This window comes from Leucopleurus acutus (genome assembly GCF_964270905.1).
Source record: "Leucopleurus acutus genome assembly, chromosome: 17".
NCBI lineage: Eukaryota > Metazoa > Chordata > Mammalia > Artiodactyla > Delphinidae > Leucopleurus > Leucopleurus acutus.
This window is the reverse complement of record NC_139159.1, coordinates 37,392,438-37,410,370: the sequence shown is the minus strand read 5'-3', so window position 1 is coordinate 37,410,370 and position 17,933 is coordinate 37,392,438. Positions and strand designations below refer to the sequence as shown.

The window sequence follows — 17,933 nt, the reverse complement described above, 5'->3', positions numbered from 1 at the left end:
ATATATAATTGAAAAGGACATATTTGGTAGTTAGTAAAGCACCCACATTAGTACAGTTCTTTGGCCTACGGAATAAGAACTATCAAAGTGGGAAAGGCCAATGGGGAGCCTCTGAAATTGCACAGGCAAGATAGTAAATAAAAAATGATATAGAAATTTCCAGTTGTGATGTACAACATGACTATAAGCTAACAATACTGTTTTGCATATTTGAAAGTTTGTATGTGTGTGAAGTATGGGGTCAGTCTTCATTTCTTTTGTAGTGTTAACTAATAACCCTAGGACCATTTACTGAAAAAGGAAGAACTTTCTTCCATTGATCTGTAATATCACTTTTGAAAAATCAAATTACATATGCAGATCAACATGGTTGACCTAACATGGGTTAGGTCTATTTTGACACAGTTGCCTATTTTTTATCCTCGTGTCAACAGAACACTGACAATATAACTTTATAAATACATCCTGATACTTGGTAGTTGTAAGCACTCCAGCTTTATTCTTCTTCAAAATTTCCTTGGCTATTCTCAGCCTTTGCATTTCCATATAGATTTTAAAAACTGCTTATCAATTTCCACTCAAAAAATTGGGACTTTTTAAATTCATTTTTCATTGTATAGAAAGATCAATTTTGTGAGAAATGGCATCTTAATCCACGAACATGGTATACTATACTGAATTTATTTAGAACTTATTTTCATTTCTGTCAGTAGTTTTTTGCAGTCAATAATGTTTTGTATCACATCTTTTGATAGATTTCTTATAAGGTATTTGATGACTGTTGGTGCTACTATAATTAGCTATTTAAATGTCACGTTCTATTTATTTTCTGGAATAAAGGTATACAACTGAATTTTTTAGACATTGTGTTCAGTGACCTTATTAAATATACTTTTCAGTTCTTTTAGATTTTCAATGTACATGATCATGTTATTTGTGAATAATGACTGTTATTTCTTCCTTTCCAATCCATATGCCTTTTCTTTTTCCCTTTTACATTGCTTAGAACAACCGAAACCATGTTTAAAATAAGTGGTAAGAGCAAATATGTCCTTATTTCATTCCTGATGTCAGGGGGAAACATGAAATAATTTACCTTAAGTATAATGTAAGCAGCAGTTATTTGGTAGATGCCTTTTATCCGATCAAGAATGTTCCCTTCATTCCAATTTTGCTGAGAATAAATGGATGAATGTGGAATTTTGTCAAAGGATTTTACTGCAGCTACCAAGATGATCATTATTTTGCTCCCTTTTTCCTGTTATTCTGGTGAATTACATTTATTTTTTCCCCCAGTTAACACCCACCCTTCTATTTCTGGAATAAGCCCCACTTAGTCATGATTATCCTTTTTATATACCACCTGATTCAATTCACTAATTTTGTGTATAAGATTTTTGCATCTATGTTCATAACAGAGCCTTTCATAAACCAGCCTTTTAAAGTGACATCTTTCTTCCTTCTCATTTCAGAATGCTTTTGAAAACCAAAAATTATGTGATCAGAAGTGTACTCTAGGGTGTTTACTTTGTAGTGTGTAGACTGTAGAATGAATTAGTGCAGGAGGTGGGTGGTGAAGGATCAGGAAGCTACTATAGCATTAAGAGAAGAGCTTGCACCAGCTTGGTACAAGTAGAAATGGAAAGGACGGATAGACTCCCCAGTACTTAGCTACTGATTAGATGAAAGTGCAACATTATGAAACAGAGAAATTAGGAGAACTTTATCTGAGCTTGGAGGAGAGTAAAAATAATTGGAGTGAAATACTTATCTTCACCATAATTATCCCAATCATTAGGATCCATACGAAGGAATGACCGCAATTTAAGCAATTGCAAATGCATGGAAATACGTAACTGGTCACTACGTTAATATCTTTAATTAGAAAGTTTCCTTACGTTGCTTTGAAGCTGATTTTTAAAATCATTTCCATTCACAATCAGAAAAAAAATCGATAATCTTGTATTCATTGAACACCTTAAAATGGGATCCTTTTAAGACAGCACATTTCAATACACATTGCGCTATTCCTTTCCTAACCACAGGGTGGCGACTAGGCGCCAATGCCGCACTTCTGTCTATCCCTCCGCTTCTTAGGCAGGTGTGGCTTCCAGGAGCGCGCACGTCCCGGAGTCTGCGCCAATCGCAGGCGCTGCGGCCGCGCACGTCGGTCAGCCGCGGTTACGCTGTCGCACATCGGCCAGACCCTAGTGTTCCAGGCCATGTGGAAGTTGTTCCCAGCTGCGGGCCCTGCCCGAGGTAAGGGCGGTAGGGAGATGTCCGGGGACCGATTTCCCGGGAGCAGATGCGGTGGGCAGAGGGTTTGCGGATGGTTACTTTCGGACCGTTCTCGCCCTGGGAGACTGCGAAAGCTGGTGCGAAAGCCGCGCATTTGTTGTGTGGGGACTGCGTAGTCTTTCTCGGCGGGTGCGCAGTGCTTGCGAACCAGGCTTTGGTCTGACAGGGGGAGGAGGCATGCGACACTGGGCCGTTCAGTGACCGTCGGGTCCTTTCCTCCCGGTCTACCGCCAGGTTCTCCGTGGTTGGGACCAACTCCTCTGGCGGGAATAGCTCTGACCCGGGCTTAAATGGTCTTCCGGATTGAGTCTTGGCCGGGTATATGTTACGACATCTAGCGTTTTAAGCTTTTGAGGAAACATCCAGAATAAGTTAACAGTCTGGAAGACTCTATGACTCTGTCTTGAGCGCATTGTGAGGAGCCACGGAGATGACTTGTGTAAATGGCAACTACAGGAAAGCATAATTTTGGTTTTGTTTCGGAGCCTTTTACCGTTTTGTCATCACAACAACTGAAAAAATTTTTTTCTGCATTTCTAGCAGCGGAAAATGGTAATTGTATGTAAATTGGTTGCCTAATATATGTAAGCAATTATTAGTTGATAGATAAGCAGTTGTAGCCTATGATTGGCCTTGCCCTCCGGAAGTTTACATTATGATTGAAGAAAAGATCTACGTAGAGGCTAAATGGACTGACAGTGTAAGGAAGTATTGAGAGGGCAAACTAATGGTAAGGAAAATAAATAATGTAATAATACTGTAGATACTTGAAAGTATAGAGACTCAAAGATCAAGTTTCACTGTGGACTTGGAGCATTGTGAGGTGTAACACAGTAGGAACAGTTTCCAGAAACAGTTGTAGCCTGTGGCTGGCTCTTTGAGTTCCTTTAAGGAGGCAGCAGAAGAAAAATGCCCCTAGTGCCAGTGGGTGGCATTCTTAACTTTTGGGGAATCTTGAACTCTTTTCGGAATCAGATGGAGGCTCTGGGGTTCCATCCTTCTAAGAAAAATGTAGGGAAACCAACACAAAAGATTTTTGTTGAAAGAGTCCACTCTAGGTTAAGAATCTGATTAATAAAATATAATCCAGGTCTCGTCAAGGCTTACCTGGACTCCTTTCTACTTGTCTAGTTTATTTGCCCTAATCACTCTACCACTCCAGTGGTACCAGACTAAACTCTACAAGTCTTCAACGTACATGCTGTTCTTCCAACAATTTGTGATTTCCAAATATTTTTAAAACTAATAACCTTTTCACGTTGTTCTAAAAGCTACCTTTAACATAAAAAAAAAAATCCCCAAATTATGCATTTGAATCTGGTCTGGACTTTTCTTGCATTGATCTGTATTTTTTACTCTTGATCCAATACCATACTTTTTAACTGCTTTCACTTTGGCATATTTTACCACCTGGTAGAGGAAGTTCCCAAAATATTCACATTTTTCTGGACAGTTTTTCACATTATATTTTCCTGATGGAATTTTGAATTCGCTTATCAAGCTCCAAACATAGTGTTGTGATTTTATTTGGTAATGCATTAAATTATAAGTTAATTTGGGCAAGCATTGACAAAATTGTTTTCCTGTTAGAAAAATGGTAGAGCTTTCTATCTATTTAGATTTGCCTCCTTCAGTGAGGCTTTACTGGAAAACACAAGTTTGATTTATGTAAAGTTGATTATTAGCCTTTAAATAGCAAAATAAAAATGTTTAAATATTTGCCATATGTATATCTTAAATACATGTTTATGTATGTGTGTACCTGTTAATTTACTTTTTAAAAAAATTCTCTTAGAACCATACAGACTTTTGGCTGGTGTTGAGTACATTGTTGGAAGGAAAAACTGTGGCATTCTAATTGAAGATGATCAATCAATCAGCCGAAATCATGCTGTATTAACTGCTAACTTTTCTGTAACTAACCTGGTAAGTTACTAATTTTATTTCACTAGCTGACAGTAAGAGGATTGAAATCACAAAAGTTTACCTTGGTGTATATGGAAGAGAGTTTGGGAGACTTTTTATAAAGCTGTTAGTTTTCTTTAAATGTTAACAAAATTAAGGACGTTTGGGCAGTGGTACTGGTGATATTTGTTTATTTAAGATTTGAAGTTTCTGTTTCAGTATTTTACTATTTGTTTTAGTGATTTAGAAACTCAGGGGAAGTAGAACATATTTATATTTATTTACTTGAACATTTATTGAATGCTTACTGTGTGTCAGTCACTGTGCCAAAGCCTGGGAATAGAACAGTGAATAGATAGATAATCGTGACTCCTGCTTTAATGAGTTAATGCAGCCATATGAACACTGGTGTTTCCTGTATATCTTAGGTTTTCACAAGGGAAATTGATTGCTTTACTAGGGAAAACAGCTGTTGTATATGCCCCACAGCTCCTTTGAATGGCTTTGAGTTTGTTTTGGTGTGTTGGTTGTTTTAATAATAAAGGTAGATTGTAAAAGTAATATAAATATATACAAATAGCTGTGCTCATGGTAATGCTGGTGGTAATTAAGGAAGAAAAGCCATTATTTTGAGCAAAGACTGCATGTTGGCAAATGCTGGATCTGTTCAGTAATATTTAGGTTTTGTGTCTATATTCTTTTAGGTATAGAAAAACATTGTTGAAAATCCTAAAGAAAAAGAATTGTTATTGCAAGTCAGACACTCTAGACTTTTTGCATTGGACTGATTTTTACTATGTGATTTTGATAATTAAAAAAAAACAAAAACCTTAGGAATGAAGCTGTCATGTTATACATGAAACAGACTGTACAAAAGCAAACAATTCTCAAATTATGAGGGGTCAGGAAAATCTCCACTGACTTACAAAAATAAAGAAAATGTATGTTCTAAGAGGAGTGATTCTGGAATTGACATTTTTCTCTTAATTGCTAGTTGAGTGATCATTCTTTGCTTGCAACCAAAACAATAACTCTATTGCCTACTGTGTTGGGAGGTTAGCCACCTATCACCTATTCCAGAAGTTATCAACCTTTTGTTTTGAAACCTTTCCCCTTAGGAATAGTATTTACTGAGCAGTAAGAGACTTTAAATTATTTAGTGATTTTTTTTTCAGAGTCAAACAGATGAAATCCCTATATTGACAATAAAAGATAATTCTAAGTATGGTACCTTTGTTAATGAGGAAAAAATGCAGAATGGCCTTTCCCGAATTTTGAAAACAGGGGATAGAGTTACCTTTGGAGTGTTTGAAAGTAAATTCAGGTAAGAATTTTTAAATTGATATTAAAATGGACAGCTTTATTTTGTACCAATCAGATTCTAAAGGAAAAGGATATTTATGGATAATGAATTGGAACCAGTCTATTTAGTTCCTACTTAGGACAGTGGTGAACTTTGCACCACACGTGGTTAGTGCATTTTATTAATCATAGATAGTGAAAAGAGTGAATGAGAGTTTGAGTGGGCCCTAAGAACCTTGATGGGAGCTACTTTTGTTTGATTCTGCATAGGTCAAAGTATAATGTTAAACTTTGATCACTGTTTTTTTCTTAATTGCGACTTAAGACTTAGGAAGTGATAATTTCATAAGTTAGAAAGTTTAGTAATTTAATAAAAATTAAAATAACAGCATATGATGTGAGCTTAAAGTTTAAAGTACCATAAGTTGCCATCTCTATAACTATGATAACTTTGTGTAACTTATTCTCATTTACAGAGTAGAGTATGAACCTTTGGTTGCGTGCTCTTCTTGTTTAGATGTCTCTGGGAAAACTGCTTTAAGTCAAGCTGTATTGCAACTTGGAGGACTTACTGTAAACAATTGGACAGAGGAATGTACTCACCTTGTCATGACATCAGTTAAAGTTACCATTAAAGTAAGTTGAATGCCTTGTTATTATGTTAAAGTAAGTTCTCTGAATTTAAGTTTATTCCTTTACCCACTATACACGGATGTTTTAAAAGTCACTTGCTTTAAAACTATCAGAACTGTTAGTTGTAGATGTATATATGCCAATGAACCCCATATTTACCGTATAGGCTAGAATGGGGCAAGCAAAAGCACATTAAATTATATTTCAGATATTGATTTAGCATTTAAATGATTTATATTATCCTTTCACCAAGAAGTTATTACAGCCTATAGTTTGTGTTTTCAGTCTAAAAGCAAAGCAATTAGAGATCAACTGCCAATCTTCAAAGTTAGCAGCTCATGTCTTTCCTTCCTCCAGTCTCTGATACCATCTCATATTTTCATGCTCTTTTCTTTAGTTCTTATTTGGCTTTAGACCCTAATCACAAAGACTTTAGGTTCTTACAATATTACCTTAATGTATTGTCACAATCTAGAGATATGTAGATATATGTTATTTGTCAAAGCAGTGATATATTTTGGGATGTTTCAGACTTTGCATCATCTTCAGATTTGGTTAATCCAAAACTAATTGAAGAATGATTTTGGGAGGTGATTCGTCTCCTTCAGCAGGTTGACTATAGATATGTGAGATTGTTTTAGGTTACTATCTATAGTCAAAAGCAACAGTAGATTCCTTTATTCAATGATACAAAAATCCTTTAATATATAATTAATTAAATTAGAATATGTGTCTTATACCTAAATAGGTGTCATAGAGAAAGGCTTGCTGTTCAAATTGAACCTCATGTTAAACTTGGATCAAAGATTGTTTCATCTTTGTAAGTTTATGAAATTGATTTATAAATTCAACAGAGTGATTAGCCTCCTGAATAGTAATTTATGCTAATAAACCCAAATAATAGATTCATAATTCAAAATGTCCATTTATTAGTTTATAGTAGGGATGTATCTTTATAGTGACCAGAATATTTACATGTAGACTCCAACATGGTCCCCTTGAAGATACCAAGGTACATGAGAAATGGAATAGGTAATCATGCCATTGCTTGGTGGGTATGAAATAAGAGCAAAGGCAGTTAGATGGTCTTGAAAGATATTTTACTGAGTCTGTGACAGACCTGGAAACTAGGATCCATTTACCATAGTACACAGTATTCCAGGGACTAGGATGCTAATGGCCACCCAGTCCCTGGATATTAGAGAGTACTGTATATATACCAACAAAGGCTTGCAGAGCAATACTCCTTTTTCAATATTTATGATCAATCGTGTGCAAAAAATATTTGTCATTATTTTTTTAGTAAATTTTCCAAAAATACAGATTAGTTTATGTTTTTAAAATTGTTGAATGTTAGAACCAAAAGGTAACCTAAAGAGCATTCAGTTCAGTTATTATTTTCTGAAGAGGAAACTGAGGCATGGAGCAATTGAATCCTTTGCCCAGGATCACATGTATTGGAGTTTACTCAGTCCAGTGTTGAATTGCACATTACTGCTTCATGCAAGAAGTCAATTATTTCATTCATATTTGAGGTTCATAACTTTCAGATTTCATTCTTGAGAGATACCCTAAATTGCTTGCTCACATTTAGGTAATTTCCCATGTTTATTAGAAGCATTCTTACCAATTCTTTAGTTGTATTATTTCCTGGAATTATGCTGAATCTTATTTTCATTGCCAGTGATGGTATATTTTAATCTGTCTCAAATTTTGTGGATACATCTTATTTGAGGCTTATAGTTTAATTCACTTGCTAGTTGAAGTTTCTTCCCCCACTCCATCTGTATATACTTATTTTCAGCTTTTGTCCAACACTAAAGAGTTATTCCTTTATTTTCTTTCTTAAAAAGACTTTATTCCATAATTAAAATCAGTTTGAAAGGCAGTTAAGGTGAAAGAACTCTCTCATGTTTATCTCTTGTTACTGTCTTCTCTAGGGCAGACGTTACATTTCCTTAATTCTAAGATGTACATTTTAATGTTTTTAAAATGGTATACATTTTTAAATTGACTTGTATTTTATGTTATGTTGTTCTGCCCTCCCCAGGCAGTTTTTAAATTAATATTGTAATTGGTAACTTCTTTTTTTTCACCTTTAATAATTATTGTTTATTGCTACTTGCCTGTATGTTACATTTATTTGTTATTTCAACAGTCTTATTGCTATTTTAGCATATAGGCCTTTGCTTTGCAGGATTCTGACTTACATGAGTTGTAGTTACCACAGTTTGTTTATTTTTAATTTTTATTTTATATTGGAGTATAGCTGATTAACAACCTTGTTAGTTTCAGGTGTACAGCAAAGTGATTCAGTTATACATACACATGTATCTATTCTTTTTCAAATTCTTTTCCCATTTAGGTTATTACAGAATATCAAGCAGAGTCCCCTGTGCTATACAGTAGGTCCTCATTGGTTATCTATTTTAAATATAGCATTGTGTATATGTCAATCCCAAACTCCCAATCTGTCCCCCCCTGTATTGTAATTGGTAGCTTCTAATAATCAAGTGATTATACAGGGATTTTTATACTAAAATTAGGCAGTGACCAATACTGACTTCTGTTTTATAGATTGTGTCTCCTTTATAAATTTAGAGAGACAGGAGGAAAAACAGAATAGAACAGCCTCTTTGTAGTCTATAACTTACATCTTTAAAAAAGCTAGGGTATGAGTATATGTATTCACATGTTTTCTTCTTTTTAGACAATATGTGCACTCATTTGTGGGCGTCCGATTGTAAAACCAGAATATTTTACTGAATTTCTTAAAACAGTTCAGTCCAAGAAACAGCCTCCAGAAATTGAAAGGTATATTGCTTATTTTAAATATAATAAAATATGACATACAAAATATGATAGCACTGGTTTTATTTAGGTTAATTCCCTCTTTATTGACTATTTCAGGATGTAATGTTACAGTTCAGTATTATTAATGAAGTTTTCTTGTTAGTATGTGAAGAAAGTTTCCCAGTTCTTTGTTGATTGTTCTTATCTCTGTGAAACACATGTTACATATGTGCCAATATTAAAAGGAAAATATTGAAGGACAGTAATAGCATAGAGGTGAAATCAGTAGAGCACACATGCCAATGCTGGGCATCATGCATGCAGGACACCAGGAATTGTGTGGTGCAGCATCCCTGTTGTGGAGCCTCAGAGTCCTGGGCCAGAATATTAACAGCGCTGTGGCCTTGGGAATTGAGCTGATTTCTTCTAAGTGTCAGTTACCTCCTTTGAAAAATGAGACTAATACCTGTCCTGCTGAGTCTCTTAAGTATTCAGTATTATTAGTATTAAGTATAAGTATTATTTATCTTAACTAGTGACATACATAAAGTCTGAGCATATTGCCTGGCATCATAATAGGTGCTTATTAAAAGAAGTGTAGCTAATTGCAATATCTGGGAGGATTCATAGTAGCTTGATTATTTATTTAATTTTTTGGATGCTCTGCTAAATTTGTGAACCACCAGACGAAAGGATCTATCCACTGTATGTATTGTATTAGTAATGTTTGCAGTAATATAAGCTATGGTTGAGGAGGAAGATATTTGTGATTTTTCTTTTTAGATTGCATGGTTAAAATACTGGTGACTATAAAACGGTGGGTGTTTTTAGTCAACATAAGAACATGCTTGCTTAAAATGTATGTCAGTAGCTTATAGTCTATATGGCATAATAGAGTTGAGGAAGTTTTAAAAATCTAAAATTCTATGCAAATTAAGTATTTTATTACCCAATTTAAGTTAAGTATTACCTATTCAAGCTAACTATTTTATTACCAATTTAAAAATATTACTAGCTATTATAAGCTAATTTGCCCAGTACATATATTTTTAGGAACTATTTATACCTGATAATATGTATTTGCTTTTAAAAGTAACTGAATATCAGATTTTTCTCTTTGTTTTTAATTTTCATTTGGGAGGTTTCTTGTATTTTATAATCTGGTTAACAGAAAATATGCTTTCCTCTGGAAAGAGATCTTCAGATTTTATTTTATTTATTTTTTGGCCACACCAAGTGGCTAGTGGGATCTGAGTTCCCTGACCAGGGATTGAACCTGGGCCCTTGGCAGTGAAAATGCAGAGTCCTAACCACTGGACCACCAGGGAATTCCCGAGATTTTAAAATAGATGATTCTTAACCTTTTTTGAGTGCTAGACCCGCTGTGAGAGAATGAAAGCACTGGTCTCTCCTCTAGAAACTTCACTTACTACCAACTTACATAGTATTTCAACAGAATTACATTTTTCCCTGAAGCCTATTTATGACCCTCCCTAGAAAAGTTGATAAATCCTATAAATAATGACTCTTGTTACAGATAATAAACCATTGTTAATTCTAGATTACTTAAGAGTGGAGGGGTCTGATTTTTTACTACTGGTGATATGTTTTATGGTCTTAGAGTTTTTAGAATTAGTCATTGATTCTTGCTTATTTGTTCAGATTCTCAGGTGTATTTAACCTTGGTTTTTTGGTTTTTTGTTGTTTTTACTTTAGGTTAGGCATAGTTTTTTTCTGGCTTCAATTTGCGATTGTATTAACTTAGATGACTATAATAAAACATCCCTACTCTAAGATTGTTCACTAACTCCTAATTCAGTGTTAACCAGGAAAGACTATTACATTAGGTCATGTTTGATGATGGCAACTGATAATCAAGTTTTTAATACTATTTTAAAATATGTAGTTTTTTGCCTTAATAGATTGCTATACTTATTGGGATCCATTTTGATATGTTTGTTGAAGATTAATTTGACTCCATACTCAATTAAATAGAAAAATGATTAAATTTAAGATATTAAATAGTAGTAGGATGGGTTATAAAAGGGATATGAGATAAATTGTGGTGGCTCTTCTATTACATAACTACCTGTTCTTTTAGTTCTGTAAAAGCATTATCACTAGTCCTGAATTTAAATTAGGAGGCATACTATATTTTTACCTAACAAAATGTGTAGTCCTTTTTGGTACAGTTATGTCTGCATCTTTGCACTGTTACCACGAAACAGAGTAAGTGAAGGGTTAAGATAGAGTACCTGATATGGTTTGTGATACCTAATTTTCCTATACTGTTATCAAAGTACCAATGTAGATGAAGTCATTTTTAGATTACATTTGAAAGAAGTATTTAATTTTGATACTCTGTGCTCTGATAAAGGAAGTTCATTAAAATATTATATATGTCTGAATGTAAAAAAAATGATCCTCAAGAGAAAAAGGGAGTTTCCCTTTCTCAGTTTATTTTAAACAACAAGCAGCATTGTTTTCAGAAAACACTGTTGGGAGAGAGTCCTTACATCATACAAAACTTGCTGGTTATGCCAAGACTGAAAGGCCCTGACTACCCTATACCCAGGCCATTTCTCAGGGTTATGTTTGCAGTGAGAAACCTGGAGGGATGAGGTAATATCTCCTTCCCAGGACAGAGAGCAGGCCTGCTTATAGCTTGTTATAAAATGGGTGGATTCCCAAGTTCAGTGTAACACTACCCATGGTATATACCTCTCCTGTAACACAACCCATGGTATGTACCTTCTGTGTCATCCCCAGGGGACTTGGCATGGAAGGAGACCTGCTGCAAACACACTGAGGCTTGCTGCTTGCTTTGTCTCTGACCCAGGAGTCTTGTGTCTTCTGTCAGCATCCATGAAAGAGGAATAGGTTAACTTATTAGCTTGTAATAAAATCTCAGACCCAAGAGACACATTAGCATGAAACAATCTTGGTAAATGAAAGTTTAGGAAGCTTATAGAGTTGACCTTAAATAATCAATTAAAATTTAAAGCAAAGAAATTTAACACACACTAGAGATTTTTTTCCTGGAGATACAAGCTCAGATTTACAAGGTGTGGATGCCAATGTAATTCAAACCTTTTGGAGATCACCAAAAAAAATCATGAAATCATGAACATGTACATTTGGTACTAATGAAATAAACAGCTATCCAGATGTTGGGCAAAGAAATATTGTGGCTTGGAATAGTTTTCACGGCCAGAATTATACATGAATTCAGAAAAATTCTGTATTTGGAAAATCTTGGGACAGAAGTGAAGATGATGTGCTCTGAGTTAGACGAAATTTATTGAACATCATGTGAAGAATTTATATAAAGTTATAAAATGTACATAGGAAAAAGTCAATATTTCTAGATAAATATTTTATAGAATTTGTGAATAATATGTACCAGTTACTACATAATAAAGCATAATTATTTTATTTGTAGCTCTTGAAGTTTCTGTGTAAGTATGCCAAAAAATGTTTTAATTTTTTCATTATAGAAGTTAGAGGTCACTTTATATTTGTGGTATTCTTGTATTCAGGCAGTGTGCCTCTAACCTAGGTCTCTGCCAAGTTAATTTACTGTTTTCCAATTTTATTACTAGCTGTCAAATCACTATAGCCTCAGTAATGCTTTAAAACTTCTAGAATGTAATTTTTCAGAAATATTGACTTTTTAATGATGTTTTCTTCACATTTATCACTAGTCTCTCCTTTCTTGTTTTCATCCTTAATACTACTAAAGAGAGAAAGATTTTTCTGCGTATATGAAGTTCCAGAACATGGTCTATTATTTGTCACTGTATTATATATATCATATATGTATATATATGTGATATATATATATATCATATATATGTATATGTATGTATGACTCCAACATTTGATTCGATTCTTGATAATACGGTGGGTTTTTTTCCTTTCGAGATCAGTCTTACTGAGTATTGGGGCTCAAATTTACCAATATTTTTAAAAGAAAACCAAAATACATTTTTCTAGTCCCAGAATTTTAATACTCACATTTGTATTGAGGGATGTTTTTACTCTGTCTACTTCTAATTTATTAGGTGAAATTTTTATTTCTGTTTTATACTGCCGGTTTATTAAATATTTATTGAACCAGGCAAGATAGACCTGAGGATATAATGATGAGCCAAAAAGCATTACAGTTTCTGCCATCTTGGCACTTAGTAGAGGAACCAAACATCAAAGAATCACACAAATAAAAGTTAGGACTCTGGAAAGCTAATTGCATATCATTCTTATGGAATGTGACTTGGTATAACAAATGTTCACTCTTCATTGAACTAAACTGTAGTTAACTGTTATCTGTTATCTGTGGCAAAATTAAGAATGACGATGTGAAAAACACAAAGCTGTAGATAATTTTAAAATGCTATTTTAGTCATTAGAAAGCAGTAGGAATCTCACATTTACTCAGTCATATGTATGTATTAAACATTTACATTCTATTTTTGTCTGAGACTGGCCCAATAATCTAGTGTTGTTACATTACTATGGAGACTAATTTGTAAACACCCATTTGTATATTTATGAAGCCTTTTACACTAAAAGAAGTGTAAGCTACGGAAGAATTTTCTTGAAAGGGATGTAAGGTGTTTGATGAAGAGATATTAAAATTTTTCCTATTTATGAATTAGAATGCCTGTTAATTTTTTAGTGCTACCTATTTTCTCATTTAATTAATAGTTAGATTTAATTAATAGTAGATTTAATTAATAATAATTAATTAATAATAGATTTAATTAATAGTTTCCACTATTCTCTGTATGTGTTTAAAAGTAGAATAAACAGAATTTTAAAGTCAGTTATTTAGAAAACTGCAATAACTCCCTGGGTTTGCATTCCATCCTACCAACTAAATCTGCTCTGCAGATACCTGCAGATAACTCAGTCATTTGACATTGCAGATTCTAGGAATCACTACTTTAAAATAGACTTAAAACATCCATTAGTAATCTAGCAGATTAAAACACATGCATTTGTGGTTTAGTCAGTTATAAAAGTTTTTTTTAATTAATAAAATTTTAGTCATGACAGCTTACTGTATGAGATAATGTATGTTTCCAAGGAGAAATCTGGGGGGTGGGAGGAGGGAAATGTAAGGAAATTAGTTCTAAAATGCTGGATGGTGACTCTTATGACCAAAACATTTTTGTCATATTGGATGTTGCTCTCTGTGGATAGTTAACTCTAGTGACTGTCCAGATTCCCCCCATCCTACATTGTCCCCTCATCATCACCATTATGCTTTAGTAATTTTTTAAAAATCTTTTTTAAAGACTTAATTTTTAGAGCAGTTTTAGGTTCACAGCAAAATGGAGAGGAAAGTACAGGTTTCCTGTATTCCCACTGCTCCCACACATGGATAGCCTACCCCATTATTGATATCCCCCACCAGAGTAGCACATTTATTACAATCGATGAGCCTACATTGACACATCATAATCACCCAAAGTCCATAGTTTACATTAGGATTCAGTCTTTGTATTGTACATTCTTTGGGTTTGAACAAATGTAGAATGACATATATCCATCATTATAGTATCATATGGAGTATTTTCACTGTCTAAAAACCCTCTGTACTCTACCTATTCATCCCTCCACTTCCCCACCTCCCAGCAACCACTGATCTTTTACTGTCTTCATAGCTCTGCCTTTTCCAGAATGTCATATAGTTGGAATCATACAATATGTGGCCTTTCCAAATTGGCCTTTTTCACTTAGTAATATGCATTTAAGTTTCCTCCATGTCTTCTCATGGCTTGATAGCTCATTTCTTTTTAGCACTGAATAATATTCCATGTTTGAATGTACCACAGTTTATTTATTCATTAACTACTGAAGGATATCTTGGTTGCTTCCAAGTTATGGCATGAGTTCATCTCCTCTGGGTAAATCCCAAGAAGCATGACTGCTGGATCATATGGTTAAGAATGTGTTTAGTTTTGTGGGAAAGTGCCAAAGTGTCCTCTAAAGTGGCTGTACCATTTTGCATTCCCACCAGCAATGAATAAAAGTACCTGTTCTTCTACATCTTCACCAGCATTTGGTGGTATCAGTGTTCTAGATTTTCGCCATTCTAGTAGGTGTGTAGTGGTATCTCTTTGTTTTAATTTGCATTTCCTTGATGATATATAATATTGAGCAACTTTTCATATGCTTATTTGCTCTCTCTATTTCTTGGGAGAGGTATCTATTAAAGTCTTTGGCCCTTTTTAAAAATCAGGTTGTTTGTGTTCTTGTTGAATTTTAAGAGTTCTTTGTATATTTTTTGTAACAGTCAAATGTGTCTTTTGCAAGTGTTTTCTCCTGGTCTGTGGTTTGTCTTCTCATTCTCTTGATGTTATCTTTTACAGAGTGGAACTTTTTAATTTTAATGAAGTCTAGCTTATCATTTATTTATTTCATGGATGAAGCCATTGGTGTTATATTTAAAGAGTCATCTCCATATCCAAGGTCATCTAGATTTTCTCCTGTGTTATCTTGCAGGAGTTTTATAGTTTTGCATTTTATGTTTAGGTCTGTGATCCATTTTGAGTTAATTTTTGTGAAGAGTGTAAGATCTGGGTCTAGATTCATTTTTTTTGCATGTGAATGTCCAGTTCCATCACCAATTGTTGAAAAGACTAAGCTCCATTGTACTGCCTTTGCTCTGTTGTAAAAGATCAGAATTGATTCTATGTGAGTTTATTTCTGGGCTCTTCATTCTCCTCCACTGATCTATTTGTCTGTCTTTTTGCCAGTACCATGCTTTTTTTTTAATTAAAATTTTTTTTTAATTTTTAAAATTTTTTGGCTGTGTTGAGTCATTGTTGCTGTGAGCAGGCTTTCTCTAATTGCGGCAAATAGGGGCTACTCTTCGTTGCAGTGTGAGGGCTTCTCATTGCAGTGGCTTCTCTTGTTGCGGAGCACGGGCTCTAGGCACGCGGGCTTCAGTAGTCGTGGCATGTGGGCTCAGTAGTTGTGGCGCACGGGCTTAGTTGTTCCGTGGCATGTGAGATCTTCCCGGACCAGGGCTCGAACCCATGTCCCCTGCGTTGGCAGGCGGATTCTTTTTTTTTTTTAATCTTTTCTTTTTTTAATTTATTTATTTTAATTTATTTATTTTTGGCTGCTTTGGGTCTTCGTTGCTGTGTGCGGGCTTTCTCTAGTTGCAGCGAGCGAGGGCTACTCTTCGTTGCCGTGTGCGGGCTTCTCATCATGGTGGCTTCTCTTGTTGCGGAGCACGAGCTGTAGGCGCGCGGGCCTCAGTAGTTTTGGCGCACGGGCTTAGTTGCTCTGCGGCATGTGGGATCTTCCCAGACCAAGGCTCAAACCTGTGTCCCCTGCAATGGCAGGGAGATTCTTAACCACTGCGCCACCAGGGAAGTCCCACACTCTCTTGATTACTGCCGCTTTACATTAAGTCTTGGATTCTGTAGTGTTAGTACTCCAACCTCGTTCTTCTTCCTTAATATTGTGTTGGCTGTTCTGGGTCTTTTGCCTCTCCATGTAAACTTTAGAATCTGTTTGTTAACATTCACAAAATAACTTGCTGGGAGTTACTGGGATTGTGTTTAATCTATAGATGAAGTTGGGAAGAACTGACATGTTGACAATATCGAGCCTTTCTATCCATGAACATTAATAATTTTTACTAGAAGGTAGAGAGAAACTAAAAGTCTGCTCAGTTATGAATAGCTGTAACAAAAGATCTGATTATATAGAAAGTTGAAACTATGAACTGAATTATCTGTTGATTTTACTTCTCTATTTTCTTCTTTTCCCTAATCTCTATGGATGATTAAGATGTGTTTATAGTGTTACATTAAAGAGCTAAAAGATTGTGTTTTTAAATCTTTGGGAATTTTATTTAAACTCACAAAATGTAGGTTTTAAAATTCCCTGAGCTTCTCCAAAGAGATTTGTAACAAAACACTTATAGCAGTAGTTCATAGAATTACAATATGAACATTATTCCTAATACTTACTGGTTCCTAAGCAAGCACAGCATGCTAATAGAATTTAATCTTTAATGGATGATGTTTCAACCATTTGGTTTGGGGGTTTTTTTTTTTGGTTTGTTTTTACTTTTTTAAAAAACTTTTTAATTACTTTTTCTCTCTTAACTATTTGTAATTTACATAAGTTGTTTGATTCATATATATTTAATTGTATCTCATTATGAGTCCTTAAGTCCCAGATAAAACTCTTAATTTTTTAATAATATAATGGTATTATGCAAATTAAGCCTTTCTAGTGTCTAGATTGCCATTCCATTTAAAAATCTAATGTTATACATTAGATTATACATACATACAGTGTAGTGTATAATTAGAATGTACTTTATTTTATTTTTTATAGTTTTTACCCACCTATTGATGAACCAGTTATTGGAAGTAAAAATATTGATCTGTCAGAACGACAGGAAAGAAAACAAATCTTCAAAGGGAAAACATTTGTCTTTCTAAATGCCAAACAGGTAATGTGATTAGCTAAATTTTTGTAAAGAAAATGTTATAAACTAGGATAAATTATTACTGTTGTCAATAGTTGTTAATACACTTCCTTTTGAGATTTTGTGTAGAAGTGTGAAGTGAAATAAAAAACTGCCCAGGCACCAGAACTTGCCCAGCGTTCATGTATATGACTATGGCATTTCTTAATATCTCTTAATTGGCTTATTAATTAAGTTTATATAAATACGTACAGGGAGGAGACCAAAAACTTTGGTTTAAGTTCTAACTTGTTCGGTTAGTAAGCAGCTGTTGAATGTCTTCTGTGTGCTGAAATGACAGTTCCAGGAGTTAATGTTGCAAGTGGAAAAATCATGCAAGTAAGCCCACAGTTACAGTGCTGTGTGAAGAGGAGCTGTAGATGATGTAAGGATTCCAGGGCTGCAGTGGTACCTGGTGAACTAGGGATTTTCTCAGAGTGGAAGCTCAGATTGTCCTCTCAGGAAGTATTATAAAATCAGTTTTTCTTCAATTCTGCTTATATTT

General features: G+C 34.4%; 1 protein-coding gene across 2 annotated transcripts in view; it reads left to right on the top strand.

The window, feature by feature from the left end:
- Positions 1-2,221: 2,221 nt before the first annotated feature.
- The window catches only part of NBN (nibrin), a 45,407-nt gene continuing 29,695 nt past the window's right edge, over positions 2,222-17,933 (top strand). Inside the window, exons 1-6 of one of the 2 annotated variants that reach the window (XM_082859128.1) lie at positions 2,222-2,259; positions 4,094-4,224; positions 5,379-5,527; positions 5,982-6,141; positions 8,849-8,952; positions 17,296-17,413. In XM_082859128.1, coding sequence (XP_082715254.1) covers positions 2,223-2,259; positions 4,094-4,224; positions 5,379-5,527; positions 5,982-6,141; positions 8,849-8,952; positions 17,296-17,413 — 699 coding nt within the window. In that variant the 5' untranslated portion in view covers position 2,222. Of the gene's footprint in view, positions 2,260-2,617; positions 2,851-4,093; positions 4,225-5,378; positions 5,528-5,981; positions 6,142-8,848; positions 8,953-17,295; positions 17,414-17,933 lie in introns of those variants that run through there. The other variant, XM_082859127.1, reaches the window with a different exon arrangement.